This window comes from Corvus hawaiiensis, chromosome 1, assembly GCF_020740725.1.
Source record: "Corvus hawaiiensis isolate bCorHaw1 chromosome 1, bCorHaw1.pri.cur, whole genome shotgun sequence".
Lineage (NCBI taxonomy): Eukaryota > Metazoa > Chordata > Aves > Passeriformes > Corvidae > Corvus > Corvus hawaiiensis.
Genome location: NC_063213.1, coordinates 21,837,891 through 21,853,996, shown reverse-complemented (window position 1 = coordinate 21,853,996; position 16,106 = coordinate 21,837,891). Strand labels below are relative to the sequence as shown.

At 39.3% G+C, this 16,106-nt stretch overlaps 1 protein-coding gene across 3 annotated transcripts in view; it reads left to right on the top strand.

Moving 5' to 3' along the window:
- The window catches only part of COL15A1 (collagen type XV alpha 1 chain), a 116,538-nt gene that overhangs the window by 32,505 nt on the left and 67,927 nt on the right, over positions 1-16,106 (top strand). For all 3 annotated transcript variants that reach the window (XM_048295976.1, XM_048295986.1, XM_048295972.1), the window contains exons 3-9: positions 5,100-5,647; positions 8,509-8,583; positions 9,014-9,106; positions 11,425-11,551; positions 12,436-12,554; positions 15,333-15,461; positions 16,053-16,079. In XM_048295976.1, the coding sequence (XP_048151933.1) occupies positions 5,100-5,647; positions 8,509-8,583; positions 9,014-9,106; positions 11,425-11,551; positions 12,436-12,554; positions 15,333-15,461; positions 16,053-16,079 (1,118 nt within the window). The remainder of the gene's footprint in view (positions 1-5,099; positions 5,648-8,508; positions 8,584-9,013; positions 9,107-11,424; positions 11,552-12,435; positions 12,555-15,332; positions 15,462-16,052; positions 16,080-16,106) is intronic.

Sequence of the window (16,106 nt, the reverse complement as noted above, 5' to 3'; positions counted from 1 at the left end):
GTTACAGCATCTCTTTGAATGTGGAGTAGAGACAGCAGAGGCACTGCACTGTTGAGACAGAGATGGTTTATTTATGCTGCTGGAAAGGGAGCTTATAACCTGGAGTTATCATTATTTGGACTGGAAGAGGACAGGGAAGCAGGGTCAGCTTGGCTCAAGTTTACAGATAGGGAAGTGCCTGATCTTGGCTGCTCTGAGCCTGGTTTGGTTATGAAAGCCTTTGTAGAATATTGCTTTCATCTCATTTCCTTAAAAGAACATGAAAAAGGAGCTGCCAGCAAGGCTCATGCAGCAGTGGTCAGCAGTGAAATGAGGTGTTCTTGCACAGGATGAAAGTCAATGACCATGGAGTGAACGGACTTTTACAGGCATGGGCCAGGAGCAGCTCCAATAAAAGTGTCTGAAGAGGAACGGGGGAAACACTAGGTGAACTTAAGCTAAAAATAAAGGGAAAATAATGATTTCATTCAAAAGCCAGCATCCATCCCACTCCCATCTGTGTGGAGCCATCCAAGCGCTCCCTTGAGTGAGTTGAAAACAGCTGTCATAGTCTTAGCAACAGGGTGGTTGACTTCTTACGTTTAGCAAATAGCAACCACTTGAGCATGTTATTCTGACCCTTACGTACCCATGACAGTTCATTAACCTGGAGCAGAATTGGGCTAAATGTGGCAGCTGATTTACCTGAATAATTGTGTCAACAGGCATTTCTAGCTCAAAACAATAGGAAACATACATGGGACAATCCTCAATGTTAGTTGAATTAATATTACTGCTAAAATTTAAGTGGTTGGGGCCAAATATGACAAACAATTGTAACTTCAGTCTTTGCATTCGTGTAGTTGAGATAGTCCAGCTCAAGCATCTTCTCACAGCAAGGAAGACAACAGCAGTGTGTTTATTTTGTAGTAGTGTGACTTGGGTTGGTCTTACCATACCGGTGCCTATCATACTCTTTTGCTCAAAGGACTTGTCAATATTTAATTTTTTTTTTCAGACTTGGGACATCGGGACTGTGTATTTTAAAGTGAGGCTGAGATGGGTAGTTCTGTCTATGCCAGAGGTGAGGGCCTTGCCTTTGAACTCTGCTTCTATTTTCTAGTGGTGAAACCATGGATAAAAGTAGACTGACAAACAGTGTCCTTATCTGTAACCCTGTAGCCTTTGACTCTGTTGTAGTAGTTTCCCAAAGCCTGTGTGATAATATGCCTTATATCACCTTTGAAGTTAGTTTGTGTCAAAGTGTGGTGTATCAGCTAGAAACAGGGACTGTGGGTATTCCAAATTTTAGATGAGCTCCTATAGAGAACAGGAAATACAAATGCCCTACTCCAAGTGAATAATCTTGTGCTTTAAATTACTACTTGTAAGAAAATTCTGGATTCTAGTCATATTCCTAAAGTAGATTTTAATATAGCATCCTGATAGCATCTTCTCCAGAGAAGAGAAAGTTTTGGGGAGACTTTATAGCAAGTTCCAGTACCTAAAGGGTACTGGAGTACAAGAGAGCTGGAGAGGGACTTTTCCCAAGGGCATGTAGTGGTCAGGCACATAAACTGAAGGGTTTGTTTAGATCAGATATTAGGAAGATGTTCCTTCCTTACAAGGGTGGTGAGGCCCCGGCACAAGTTGCCCAGAGAAGCTGTGGATGCCCCATCCCTGGAAGTGTTCAAGGACAGGTTTGATGGGGCTCTGAGCAGCCTGGTCCAGTGAAAGGTGTCCCTATCCATGGGGGAGGAGCTGAAGCTACATAACTTTTAAGGTTCCTTCCAACCCAAAGAATTCTACCATTCTATGATGCAGCTTGATCATCCAAGGTCTTTGGATCAGGCCTAGCATTGGGACCACCCTGCTCCATGAGAGAAAACATGAGGAGGAGGCAACCAGGATGAGGTCACACATGTGCACAGTCCAGAGAGCAGTGCTGTGCGTGCCAGAAACTTCATCTGAAAGGAGGCTCCTAACCAAAAAGTCACAGATGGGTGTGTAATAAGTTAAATTATATGAATGTGGACCTCCACCTCCATTCCCATTTATAGTATATAAATACTGTGCTTGTGCTTAACAGCTAAAACAAACACAGTAGGCCTCCATGCAGGTAAGTTTTTTCTTTCCTCTATACGCCATCCCCTGTGAGCAGTGAAAAAGTATTTTGGATCCCAAAGGTTTGAAATTCCACCCCACCTAAATAATTACATCAAAAAATTGCAATACAAGGAGAAAACCCAACTACCTAACCCCTACTGTTGTCATCTGCAGTCTTGAAACACTCCATATACTGACTTACAGGATGATTTTTACAACACACTGGTGCTTCTCAGATGGTCCCTGAAGCTACTCAGTGGGAATGACCAGCTATCAGCAAATTCTGTAACAATTCCAACTATAACATACAGTAACAAATAGCAACAAATGCAAAGTACAGCACAATTCATAGCTCTAAATTATAAAAAATTATGGGGTTATACTTGTTGAGATAAAATATAGCTAATATTAAATCACCTTCCAGTGCCTCAGGTCTAGGAAACATGGATATAAATGGGATGAATTCTGGATGCTCCCCAATATCCAGTGCCTTAGTAGTGTTTGAAACAAAACTAATCTGGTGCAACATAGTGCTCTGCTGGCTTAAAGGTACTTAAAATAGCATAGCATTTACCTATTTATGTAAGAGAATAAGAGAGTATTTTTATTCTAACACAACCACATTAGGGAGACATTAATTTTGTCAGAGATAATTGAAAACCAGTGGCTGTAGGGCCTGTATTCTGCTTCTAACTGTGTCTCTAGGTCCACATAAATCCATTAAGAGCTGGGTATGAGCTGTAAGTACAGAATTTGGCTAGACGCTTCTTGTTTTGTTTTGATTTTCTGCAGTGGATAGGTGCAAGCTTCTATCCCAGCCTCTCTGAAGTTCAGACTTTTGCTGGGCCTTCTGATTTATTTTACTCAAATGAAAATCCTGATTCTTTGCTGTCTTTTGCTGCCACCTTTTGCAAATACATTTTGTTTGTGTCAGAGGCTGTGCTGAAAGAGCTCATGTTTGGGGCTCTGTGTGCTACTGTTGGGTGACTGGGAAACTGCAACTAGACTGCAGCTCCACACCTTGTGTGGAGAGAATGAACAGGCTCTTTTCCAATCACCAAATCTTCCCTTGAGAATGGGAATTGTGAAATTACTGTTGTATTTATTAGTTTCGCTCCTAGGATGCATCCTGCTGTCCAAGCCTGATTGCTGGACACCTTAGATATTGTCCGTCTCCTTTCTTGGTTACTTTGCCATGGCTCTTTGGCTGTAGGTTTGGTATCTGTGTAGGGTTCCTATATTATCCTTCAAGATTATTACTTTCTTTACCTTCTTACCCTTGTGTGATGGCTTATGTATTTTGTTTGTAGTGGAGGTTCCTTTATGTGTATGTATGTGTGAATAGAAAACATGACCCAGTATTAGACTCACAATCAAAATAGCGTTAGCTGTGTTTGGCCAGAAAAGAAGTATATCCACTTTTCAAGCTGTTTGGAAAGGGAAAAAAATCTATCTGGCAAAGCATTTAGAAGTGTCAAAGGGATTTGGTTTCTGAATGAGGAGCTAGTTTTTCTGTTTCCAAACAAAACATCTATACTTTCAAAAATGTTTCAGGGCAATTGTTTCTGTATGAAGCACACCAGCCTATTTTTCATTTAATGAGCTCCCCCTGGAAGTGTTCAAAAGGTGTGTGGATATGGCAATTGGGGACATGGTTAAGTAGTGAACACGGTGGCGCTGGGTTAACATTTGGACTCAAAGATCTTGGAGGGCTTTCCAACCTTTACGATTCTATGATTATAAAGTACAGAGAAGAGGATAGATTAGGATTTATTTCAACTGTACTATAACGTCTTTGGCACCAGAAAAACACTTTACAGTTTCTTTGCAAATCCACTAGTACAATGGAAGACACTTGGCCATGCATAGGCCAGGCTGGTACTGCATATGAGCAATCAATAACAGAAGCACATTGCAGCTAAAGAAACTCTCTAAGCTCTTAATCAGAACCAGTTTGCCAGTTTACAGAGCAAAGAGTAAGGTTCTTTTATTTTGCCTGATTTTAATCAGGTACTTCAAGCAAAGATTTTGAGTTCAATTTGCTTGCAGTATTCAGATGGACTGTCATATCTTTTCCATTACTATTCCATTTGGATTTATTCAGCTTATATAGCTGTTACAGTCACAGGTAACTGAATAAATTTAAAAATTGAAAGCAGATTTGTGCATAGATTCAGACCTGAATTGCTCATGATTAAAAATGTTATCTTTTTTTGCTTGCTTTTACTTCTTAGAAGAAGAAAATTGGTAGTTCCGTTTCTGCTATGCTGCTAGAGTATGCCTTCCCAAGGTTAAAATTGGGTGCAGATATTTAGCTGTTATCATTGCTCCTTCATTGCATGGTAGGTGTTGTCTCTCTGGGCATGTTTGGCAGAGATACATAATTCTTCCTGTTTGCCAGAGCGTAAATACTCTCATTTCAAAACTGAGTTTTTGTTGCTGAATAGTATTTGTTAGGCAGTGCAGTTAAGGAGATAAACGTGAAAATAGGGCATAAATAAAATCTGACCTCTGTTGTAGACACAGGTAACTGTAATTTGCAAGCAAATCCACTGTAAATTTTATCCTATTTTGTGAAACTGTGCCATGCTGTTTGTAGAGAACTATTGCTGTCTTTGTGACAATAAAGAATCTCAATTTATTTAAGAAAATGAATGTTGCTCGTTTTCCACTGAATCCACTATGCAAGCACATTCAGCATTTTCTCCAGTTTATGGACAGCTGAAGTAAATACATGTTGCAGGAAATCCTTGTTGCCATTCAATTTCACCAAATATTTACGTGTGCCTTCCTTTAGCATACAAGTAGCCTCTGTTAGTCAAAGGGCAAAGAATGACGTGCATACATAGCTACATGTGTTTAAACACTACCTGGACTGTGGCCTGAAGTATTAGAAGTATGTTCCTGGTATTATAACACTACATTTCAGTTTTTCAGGCCTTTCTTAAATCACGTAAATTAAATGGGCTCTGTGTACCTCAAGGATAAATAACACGTTTTTTTCTCATGCACAGAACGAGGCTCAAAAGGACACCTTGACCTCACGGAGTTAATAGGAGTCCCTCTTCCTCCTTCTGTCTACTTTGTCACGGGCTATGGAGGGTTCCCAGCTTACAGCTTTGGTCCAGATTCCAACATCGGCCGACTGACCAGCGCTATAATACCATCGCCTTTCTACAGAGATTTCGCTGTTGTGGTTACCGTGAAACCAAACAGTGATCGTGGAGGAGTGCTCTTTGCAGTAACAGATGCCTTCCAGAAAACAATCTACCTGGGACTGAGGATTTCACCAGTTGATGACAGCACCCAGAGAATAATCATGTACTACACAGAGCCTGGATCCCATATCTCCCGAGAGGCTGCTTCCTTTAAAGTGCCAGTGATGACTAACAGGTGGAATAGGTTTACAGTGACTGTTGAGGGAAATGATGTTGCTTTGTTCATGGATTGTGAAGAATATCAGAGGCTTCAGTTTCAAAGGTCTGCTCGGACCTTGGCATTTGAATCTGGCTCTGGGATATTTGTCGGTAATGCGGGAGCCACGGGACTGGAAAAGTTCACAGTAAGTGCTGTCTGACAAATTCACATTTCTCACTGTTTAATGCATGTACTCACTACCCAAGAAAGCCTGCTTATGGTGGTTATATCCCAAATGAGGGTCAAATCACATAGGTTTTATTTTCCATACCTAGCTAGGGTTTGGGCAGCGCAGTTATATAACCTCTGGTTTAAAATACAATGTTCTGAGATCCTCAGAAGTTTATTGATAGTCCAGATATTAAGCTCACGCTTCCATTTGAATATTATAAATTTCAAAGTAAATATGTCACATAAAATTTTATGGCCTTTCTAAGAAGGGCAGATTTCAGAGAATCCATTTTCTTAATTTCTGAAAATACCTTACTATAAAGTGAAAGTTTTAAATTCTTATTAGTTAGGTATTCACATTCAACATCAGAAGGAGAATGATACCATCAAAGATAAAGATATTTGGAAGATAAATGTGTATTTTTACAGTTTATATATTATTTGTAGCTTATCAGGTGCTTTAGGAAATAGAATGCACCAAAACCACTACTACAAGGCTCCCAAGCCCTCTTAGCTTGAGTGCAAGCATCCTTCCTGCTGCATCCTGACTGAAATTCTCAGCCACTGAGAGCAGCCACTATGTGTAAGATCAACTTATTGTTGAACGGAAAGGGGAACCTCACACTTTATTTGTCTTATTTTTGTATTTCCTGTACTTCAGAACTTGTACTGTGCTTTGTGAGATTAATGTCTCTTCTAAACTAGTAAAGCAGTAGCACAAAGCAGAGTGAATCCTTTTCTTTAGGGAATAAATATGTTCTTTCCAAAGTTCAGGGGTACTGGCAGGTTGCGAGCTCCATCTGGTAAGCAACAAATTTGATGTACTTTTATCATTTGTCTGACCAGTCTAAGCACCTAGAATCACAGAGCTATATTGATTAGCAGCAAATAAGGGGTGGAAAGTGATATGCAGGAAAACTGCCTGTTGGTGCTACCTTTCTTAGGCAAATAGGAAGACTGGAGTATTGTGAATGCCTGATCACTAAGTAGGATTGAGAAACATTCAAGAAAAGGAAACCACTTTGCTATCCCACCTGGAAAACGCACGTGATGATCACTTGCTGAGATTATCACCAATAAATATGATGACAGAAATGCATATAGTGGATGACACTGTAATGTATTTCCACTGAAACAAGCTGTTCTGTATGCTATATTGAGTACGTAAATTTCAGCCAATACTCTGATTGCTTCATTAGCACTAATTGTGACTTGTACTCTAGGTTCCTGTGCCTTTATTTTTTCATGTATCATCTGTCACAATTGCTTTTGGGTAGAAAAACTAAATGCTTGAACCTCGCTCAAACTCTGTTTCTGTGCCAAGAACTGTTTACATTAATTGCCCAAAACAGAAACAAATCTCAGCAGATTGTGCAAATGAATAGATGTCAGATGCTGGTTTGCTCTGGCTAATGGGAATTCATGTGTCTAAGGCTCTGGCTGTCAGACACAAAAGGACATAACTATCATCAGATTTATTGAAACCAAAGGAAAATAAAGCCCTGATGCTTGTAAAGAAAAGCGGAAGCCAGACAACAACCAAGTACAGCTGAATAAGTGATAATGCCAGATGCTGCAAACCAGTTTTAACAGGGAAGGCACCAGCAGCCACAAGACCCAGAAAGTAAATAAAGTATCTCATACCTACCATCCCTATCGTGCAGACTTTCCTAGTTGGAGGAATCGGCTAGCAGTAACATTGGGGGAACATTACAGCTCTCCATTTTGCTTCCTTTACCATTCAGGGCCACAGATTAGAGCAAGAGGAGAAAAATGTGTTCTCCAAATGTGATTCACTTGTACTGTGAAAAAATTATCACTTCCAGGGGACTGTTTAATTGGTTGTGCTTGTTTCATGTACGATTTTTCAGTGAACTGTTCTGTCAGTCTGACATTGTTCAATATCTGAGTTGCCCATTACATTTTGAGAGAAATAGGATGGTTGAGACTACTGAGCTGTTGCCTCAGAAGGCCAGCAAACTCAGGAGGTACCAACTGCTTGAGTTTTATGGTCTTTAAAGGTACAGAAATTATAGGATTGTTTAAGATAGAATGACAAATTTTACTCCTTTCTAAAAAATTCTGTGTGGTGTGTTATATGTAAACTGGTTCTTGACTTGAATATCCATCTTTGTGCCCTACATGTGCATCATGTCTAACTCTGTGAAATCTTGTAATAACAAAACATCTCCCACGTTTCTTAAAACACTTTGAGTCTTTGCAGAAACAACAGTTAAATGTTTAAAATGGAATTGTTACTGCTCCTTCAGCATGTCAGACTGAGAAGTACAGTTTGTGACTCTGAAAAAAAGAAACATTTGTTATCAGAAAATCCATCTCCTTTATTTCTTCTCTGGAAAGTTTTAAACTGGTTTCTTCCTGACCCACTTCATCACTTATTGGTATTCCCTTCCCACCCTTTGTCTCCATTTTTAGGGGCTTTCACATGCCACTTCTAGAGCTGCAACACACTTCTTCACTAAAAAAAGCAGACAGTGTTTTACAGAGTGTAGGACACAATCCAGGACTAGATCATTCGGCTGGGGAACTAACCATGCAGCGTGGTGACCATAATGTCATTGGGACATGGCAGTCATTATATTCTGGCAGCTTCAATTTGTTCTGCATTTTGCAAAAGGAGAATGTACAAACATATTTACATCTTTAAATCTGTATTATCATCATAAAATTTCATACTTCAGATCATTTTCCAAGTAAATCTGAACACAGTTTGGGGTATTTTGTTGCTTTAATTCCCACCGTTCACCCCCACTCCCCCTCACACATGCCACTTAAAATATTACTTCCTTGAAATGTTTTTGATGTTCCATGTAGGGCTCGATTCAACATCTGACAATCAAATCTGACCCAAGGGCTGCTGAAGATCATTGTGAAGATGATGACCCTTATGTAAGTATTCTTATAAACACTTCCTCAATGCCTCAGAGATTTCAAAGTAAATTTCCATTTGACATCTTTCATAACACTATATGTAGTATTTTTTTCTTGGAGACATATATCATATTTAAAACTATCGGGGGAGGGAGGGATTTTTTTTCCTGTACAACCCCCAAACCTGTTTCTTAAAAAAGTATCATTTTATTTTCATTTCCTGAAAGGTCGAAAACACCTTTCAGGGAATGAACTATGGCTTTTATTTTTCTGAAGGGTTATTTTGATAGAATACTGTAAGAACTGAAATAAGTTAACATAATGACACTGAGGCTTCGCCAACCAAAAAAAAGGGGGCTTTTTATGCATTTAAATAGCCGATTCCTTGGAGATCATGCTTTTCTCCCTGACTTTTATGAATTTCCTCCCATAACTGGGTTTTGCACAGGCTTCAGGGGACAGCAGTGGCAATGGCAGCATTCAAGAACATGATGTTTCTGAGGCACAAGAAGCCCTTGGATCTTCCCGTCTTCCCATAGGGGTAAATCTATTTGATTTATTTACTTTAAAATTCTGGTTTAATATTACTCTTTTAAAGGGTGGGGTCTGGATTTGATGAGTAGCTTTCATATTTGTCAATTTTCAAAGGCTCCCCTGAGAACAACGTGCACCCATCCATGAGAACGATGGCACTGTGCTAGATAAAAAATCTCATCTATTTGACAACAGTCAGTAACCAGAGCTTGAGAAGAGTATAATACAAGATTGGGAAAATATATATGACACTTACTGGGAACACTCTTTTACTCTGCATCAATTTTTATCTCAGGAAATGCTTGAGCCAAGAGTATATGCGGCTAGTGGAACTCAGCTGAGTTATTAATCCTTGAATTTCTTGCATGTTTGATTGGGATTTTTTTAACACATGAGAATTTTACCATCCTCAGATTCCTGCTGCAGAGTTCCTTAGCTAATTTAATGACATGTTTTGTGAAGGACATGCACCTTTCTCTTGCCCTTCTGAACGTGCTGTGGCTCTCATTTGGTGGTTAATCAACTGGATGACAGAGTAAACAGCTGTTTCTTACCATATTTAGAGATTCTTATCACATCGTGTCCCACTGCCTTTCTGTGCCAGGCTTAAATGTTCCAGTGCATTCCTCACAATGAAGTTTTCCATGCTGTTTGTACCAAACATTCTTTTTTTAAATACACGTTCTCATTGGTTCCTTTAGAGAAAATCAGTAGGTTTCTGAGAAATGACTTCACAGAAACCATGCTCACATTTGCATGATATAGCACATACTTCAGCTATTTCACTGTTGAATCTTACAGAACCTGTGGGCAAGTACTTTTTGGTTGTGATGCCCTGTCATGCACTTACTGTGTTTCCTACCTTTTCATACAAAGACTTCAGTTTTAGACAGATCCTCTGTTCAGTTTCCCAAGAATATTTTTCTGCAGGAATTTTAACTCTTCCAGGGTCAACATGAATGGAAGAAAATCTTTTTTTTTTGTATTATAGACTTCAATTTCCCTGATCACTCTTTTTATAACTTTATAATAAATATTGACCTGGCTTCCTGCTCCTGGTGTGTTTGAATTAATTTTTATTAATTTTTTTGCCTTTTACGTATATCTCAATAAACTCATTTTGGCCTGCCTTGTGCTTTGCACAGAATCACAGACTAGCTGAGTTTGAAAGGGACCTCTGAAAATTGCCCTGCCCAATTCCCTCTTCAAACCAGAGCCAAATACAGCAGGTTGCTCAGTGAGCAGGTTGTTCAGTGCCAGTGGGTTTTGGATTTCCTCGAGAATGGAGACTCCACAGTCTCTCTGTTTCAATGCAAATTTTTTCTGACATAGAGCCTGAATTTCTTGTATTTTAATGTGTGTCCGTTGTCTCTTTTCCCTTCACTGGTTACAACCAGTGAGAAGGATCTAGTTCTGTCTTCTTTACTCCCTCTTATCAGGATCTTCTACACATTGATAAGATTGTTCTGAGCCTTCTTGAGGCAGTCCTTGCTCTCTTATCTTTCTCTAAGGGGTCAAAAGACAGGCAGCTGGCCCCAGCCAGTACAGCTACATTGGGTAATTTCTCACTGGATGCAGGATGTGCACTTTATTTTTCCTGAATTTCTGCAGCCAGCTAGGGTTTTTCCAAACGGCAGCAAAATGACCTAGTGCTTGATGACTCTCTATTTTACATCACACCACAAAATTTAATCCATGAAATCGTACTGTGCCTTGACTTTTTCTCATTTAGATACAACTGTGACTAATTCAGGAAAGATGTCTAGCTTCTCCATACAGAAAAATATCAATTTAGCTATTGTTGTCAGCTTCTGTTTAATAATCTTCATAATTACTCCACTGTTCAAAATTACACACAGAAATAGTAGAACTTTTGGCTTTTGTTCCTCCTTCTGAAATATGTGATTTAATCCCAGCTGGCCACTAAGCATCAGACAGCCACTCACCCATTGCCCTACCAGTGGGATGGGGAGAGAATTGGAAGAGAAGTCAGAAAACTTGTGGGTTGAGATAAAGAGACTTTAATAGGTAAAGCAATGATGAGCCAGAATGAAACAAGCCAAAAGTTGTACTTAAAAATGCAGTCCTGACAAGTGTACATTGCTTGTGTTTTTCTCCCTCTCTATGGGTTTGTCAAGTGTACATCCCTTGCTTTGGAGGAATGGAGCCCAAAGGTATTACACTAATTTCTCTCAAAATTCTGTATTGCTTCATACATGTGGTAGTTCTGATTACTGTGCTTTGAGGAAGGTAATCTAGCAATTCTTCCATTAAAATATGTGATAAGCCTTTACTCTAAACCTTTCTTTGGGATTTTTTTTTTAGCCTGAAGATACGTTGGCTGAGCCAGTGGAAGCCCCCCCAACCATATTGTCTTATTTGGAAGAAAATTATTTCTCTGGAAATCACAGATCAGAAGAAACCTCAGAAGCAGCTAAATTTAAAGAAAAAGGCACTGCCTCGGGTTTTTGGGTTTTTTGGGGGGGTGGGGTCATTTACATTCTCTGGTTTTGAGTCTGTCATTTCCCTGTGTATGGAAATCCACTCTCATATTTTGGGTGCTGCCAGGAAAGGAAAATCCTATGGTTTTGGACATCCCGCGTGCTAGAAAAGAATTGTCACATCATACATTAAGTCTGCAAATAGTCCTGCTGGCTCTAAAGCCATGTGGCCCCTTTAAAAAGGGTTTAAGATGGGTATTTATTTGATGACCTGATACAGTAAACCACAGCCTTTAATGTAAAACTGAATACCACCACTGAATAAACAACTATATCCTACTTCTGTTCCCTTCAAAGGATGTGAATGTGCCTAGTGCACCAGTGGGGTGTTTTGGGTGCAAGTGTAGGCAGCAAAGCAATGAGAGCACTCATTCCAGTGAGGAATCCAGTCCTCCATGGCTAGAACAACTTCAGGGCACTCCTAGAAAACATTAAAAAACGCTAGTCATATTAATAAGGCCAAAGACAATGTTACAATTTAAATTCTATACATACTTCAGATAGTACCTGTTGTACTTAACTCTTATTTTTTGTGTTACATGGGTGACAAATAGGAAGCCATTAGACTAGAACTAGAGGAAAAAATGATAATGCAATACAGTCCGTGACCTTAAAATAGACATTTGTTTTGTAATTTTACTCTCACCTTTCTCTTTTTTTCTTTTCTTTTAAAATTTTCAGAGCTGTTAAATGACTAAGATTAATTTTTGGAATATATTTTAGTCATAATCTGAATAATTTCTTTTTTCATACAACTTGCAGCATCAGTCTCTGATAAATACCTCTGGGCAGGTTTTATTTTGCACTCTCATTAATAAATAATTATTTTATTTAGATTCAGCTGTCATGGAAACTGGACAAGGCAACAGTGAGTCTACCACTGTCACACAGAAAATGTTAAGAGAAGAAGATGGCTCTGGTGCTGATGTTTTGCCAGGAGTAAGCAGAGAGGAGGTCTGTATAATGGGTTTATTACATGCCTAATCTTTTTGTCCCAAGAACAGGAAAATCCATGAATTCCAGGTGTTTCTCTGAGTTGGTACCTTGATCTATTCCATCTTAACAGCATGGAGAAATAGAAGATACTTTCTAAGTTCTTGAATGTCTTTTCATGACATCAGATTGAAAAGCACTTGCACTGTGCAGAACTTTGGATCTGTAACCATTGAAATGGGCTTGAGATTTTTGACTAAAAAATGAATTTGTTCTTTCAGTTTTGCAGTTTTTTCAGTTTGAATTTAAGAAAGTGAGAAACAAAGAAAATAGCTGACTAAATCCTCATTTTGCCAGGACCAGGAATAACTGTAAATTACATTCAAGCCATCAAAGCTAGTCACATTTTTTAAAGAACCCTTCATCAAATCCCTTATAAAATTAGATTCTCCTTTTGGCTAGGCTCCTGTGGGTGTGGCTCCTAGACAAGGAAACAAAGACCCAATGCAAGGCTGTAGCCTGTCTCTACAGTCAGTTATGACAGCTTCTTTTTGCCTGAAAAGACACCGTGTCATGAATGACAGAAATTTAGAATAAAATTTCCACATTGTGTGTGTTTCGTTGAAATGGTTAAGGTTGCTCCTTGCAGGGTCTTCTTGTGTTCCTGCGTTTACTGTGGTAAAAGATAGCAAGTGGTGAAGCATTAAGTTAAGGATCATCCATAGGAGCTGACATACAAGAAATTTCAGTATTTGTTGGAGAACTCCCCAATATAATTCCTCTAACATTTTCATGCCTGCGTTCACATTTTTTTAAAGCAGCACTTCTAATCTTAGCTTATATAAATAAATAGATAAACTAAATACCAGATAAACTATTACTATTACCATTTCTTTTTCTTTTCTTTTTTAGGACATTTTTCTTGAAATAAAAATCCAGTCTTGACTTAAGAAGTGTGACACCTAAAGCTTAAATCTACTGTGACAAGTAGTTTTGCTACTTATCTTTACAAGTTTTCCTTGACTTTATTTCAATTTCTACATATTTTTCACTACACAGATACCCAAGATGACTATATATTATGATAATGACCAATCTTTTAGAAAATAATAATAAAAAAAAAAAAGTTGTTACTGCCACTTCTCTCTCAGTTTTTACACGTACCCAGTGTTACTCCTTTCTAGGTGCAGAATCCAGCATTTGTTCTTGTTTAGTTTGATGCTATTAATCACTGCCCCAATGCTCCAAGCTACCCAGATCTCTCTGCAAGGCCTCCTGTCCTTCAAGACAGTCAGCAGCACCTCCCAGTTTGGAATCATCAGTGAACTTGCTCATGGTGCATTCAAGCCTGCATCCAGGTCATTGATAAATACATTGAACAGAACTGGCCCTAGGACTGATCCCTGAGGAACACCACTGGTGACCAGTCACCAGCCAGATGTGGCCCTGTTCACCACAACCCTTGAGCTCTGTCCTGCAGCCAGTTCTTCACCCAGCACACCATGAACCCACTCATCCCACAGTCAGAAAATGTGCCCCAAAGGATGCTGTGACGGACAGCATCAAAAGCCTTACAAAACCCCAGGGAAATTACATCCACCTCTGTCTCTTCATCCTTCATGTGGGTGACTTCACCATAGAAAGGTAGTGAATTAGTTAAGCAGGACTTTCGCTTTGTGAACCCATGTTGAGTGCTCCTGATAAGTGCAGTGTTCTTTAAATGCCTTTCAATGGTACTCGGTATGATCTTCTCCTTAATTTTTGAGGAACTGAGATTAGTCTAACAGATCTGTAGTTCTTCATCTTCCCTTACACCCTTTTTGTATGCTGGAATAACACTGACTGTCTTCCAGTAAACAGGATCTCCCAAGACTCCCAAAACCTTTGGTAGATGATTGAGAGGTGTCCTGCCATACCATCTGCTACCTCCTTCAGCACTCTAACACTGTATCAACAATCCCGTTATCTCATTCAGGCTATGATCTCTACCCACAGTTTAACTAAATAGATTCTCTTCTAACGCTTCTCCAGATGGGAAAAAATTCTTTGAGAGTTACTCAGGATGTATTTCATCCCTCCTAGTTTCATTAGCTGCCAATGGAGATCAAAATATTCCATTGGTGCTATAAAATATGAGTAAATCCTAGTGCTTATTTCAAAATACAATACTGATTTATGTGGGTTTTTCTGTATAATGTATTTTAATTTAAATATGTAATAATGTCCAGGCTTCATTCCTGGAAGGTCTTATTTTGTTCCTGGAATATTTAAATTATTCCTTCTGTTATTCTTACTTTCTCTTAACCAAATACTAATGTTTAGCAATATTTTAGTCTTGCTGTTGTCCATTTTTACTCTTTGTTATCATTGCTTCATCTTCTGCAGCTTTTTAACCAGTATGTAACCCTCTTTTGTTAGAGTCATAAATCTTGGGGAAGTTGGCTAAAGCACTCCTAAACATGTCTATCTTAACTCTCACAATTTTCTCCCTGACAGATTGAGTACGTGAAAATGATATCTTTCAAACCTGCACTATTGACTTAGACAGGGCAGATTATTGTGGATATGAAATTAGATCATAGTCATTTGCATTTAGATGACCAGCTCAGAGAGCAACTTATTTGTTGGTGCATGAATGATCTTTAATTTGGATTGCCTTTGCTGAATGGAATATACTGTTTGTATGGTGCCTACCAGGTTCTGACTGCATTGAACAAAGCAAGGGCTCTAGGAGAGAGGAAAGGGGCGGGGGACAAGTAATGCAACACATTTTTCATATTTCACACTTTAATTGCTCAGGGCCAGAAAGGTCAAGAAGTAGAGGATGGGTCCACAGAATCTCTAGGAGGGTCAGGAATAGGAGATGTGGAAAATGAAGATCAAGGACCTCCTGGTTCTCCAGGGAAACTTGGACAACTTGGTCAGCCTGTGAGTATTTTCTCTCTGTTGAAAGAAAGTACATATTTTGGAAAGGTTAATAGTGATCCGTCACACATGCATGAAGAGCTGAAACTGCACAGCCTTGCACACTGTCACCAGTTACACTTCTATGAGATGGGTTTTAGTCCAGCAGCTCAGGAGCATCCTACCTGCACTTCACATGTGTCAGTGGCCACGCAGGGGCCTAGTGAGTGACAGCCATCAGAAAGCAAAGGCAAACAGCTGCCATGCCAACACACAAATGTTCTCAGAGCAGCAATTCCACCAGCTCCTTGGGCAGTACTGCAGCGCCCTCCCAGCTGTCAGGTTTGAACATGTACAAAGGTACAAGACGCACAGGCCTCCTTCAGTGACTTCTCTATATCCAGGATGTTTCACACTTCAAATCCTTGTGAACCATCAGCACAAGAGGCATGAGATTAAAGAGAGGTGCAAAACATCCCACCGTGCCATAGTGTTTGATATCGTTCTGGTTTGTTATTTTGTCACTGCACGGCACATCACTACTTGCTTTTCTCTTTTGTTATTTCTATGTTACAGTGTTTTATTTATCTTTCTAACAAAGATGTTTTATTTTAGGGCATTCCTGGTAAAAATGGGTTACCCGTAAGTACTCATTTATACATATTTTGG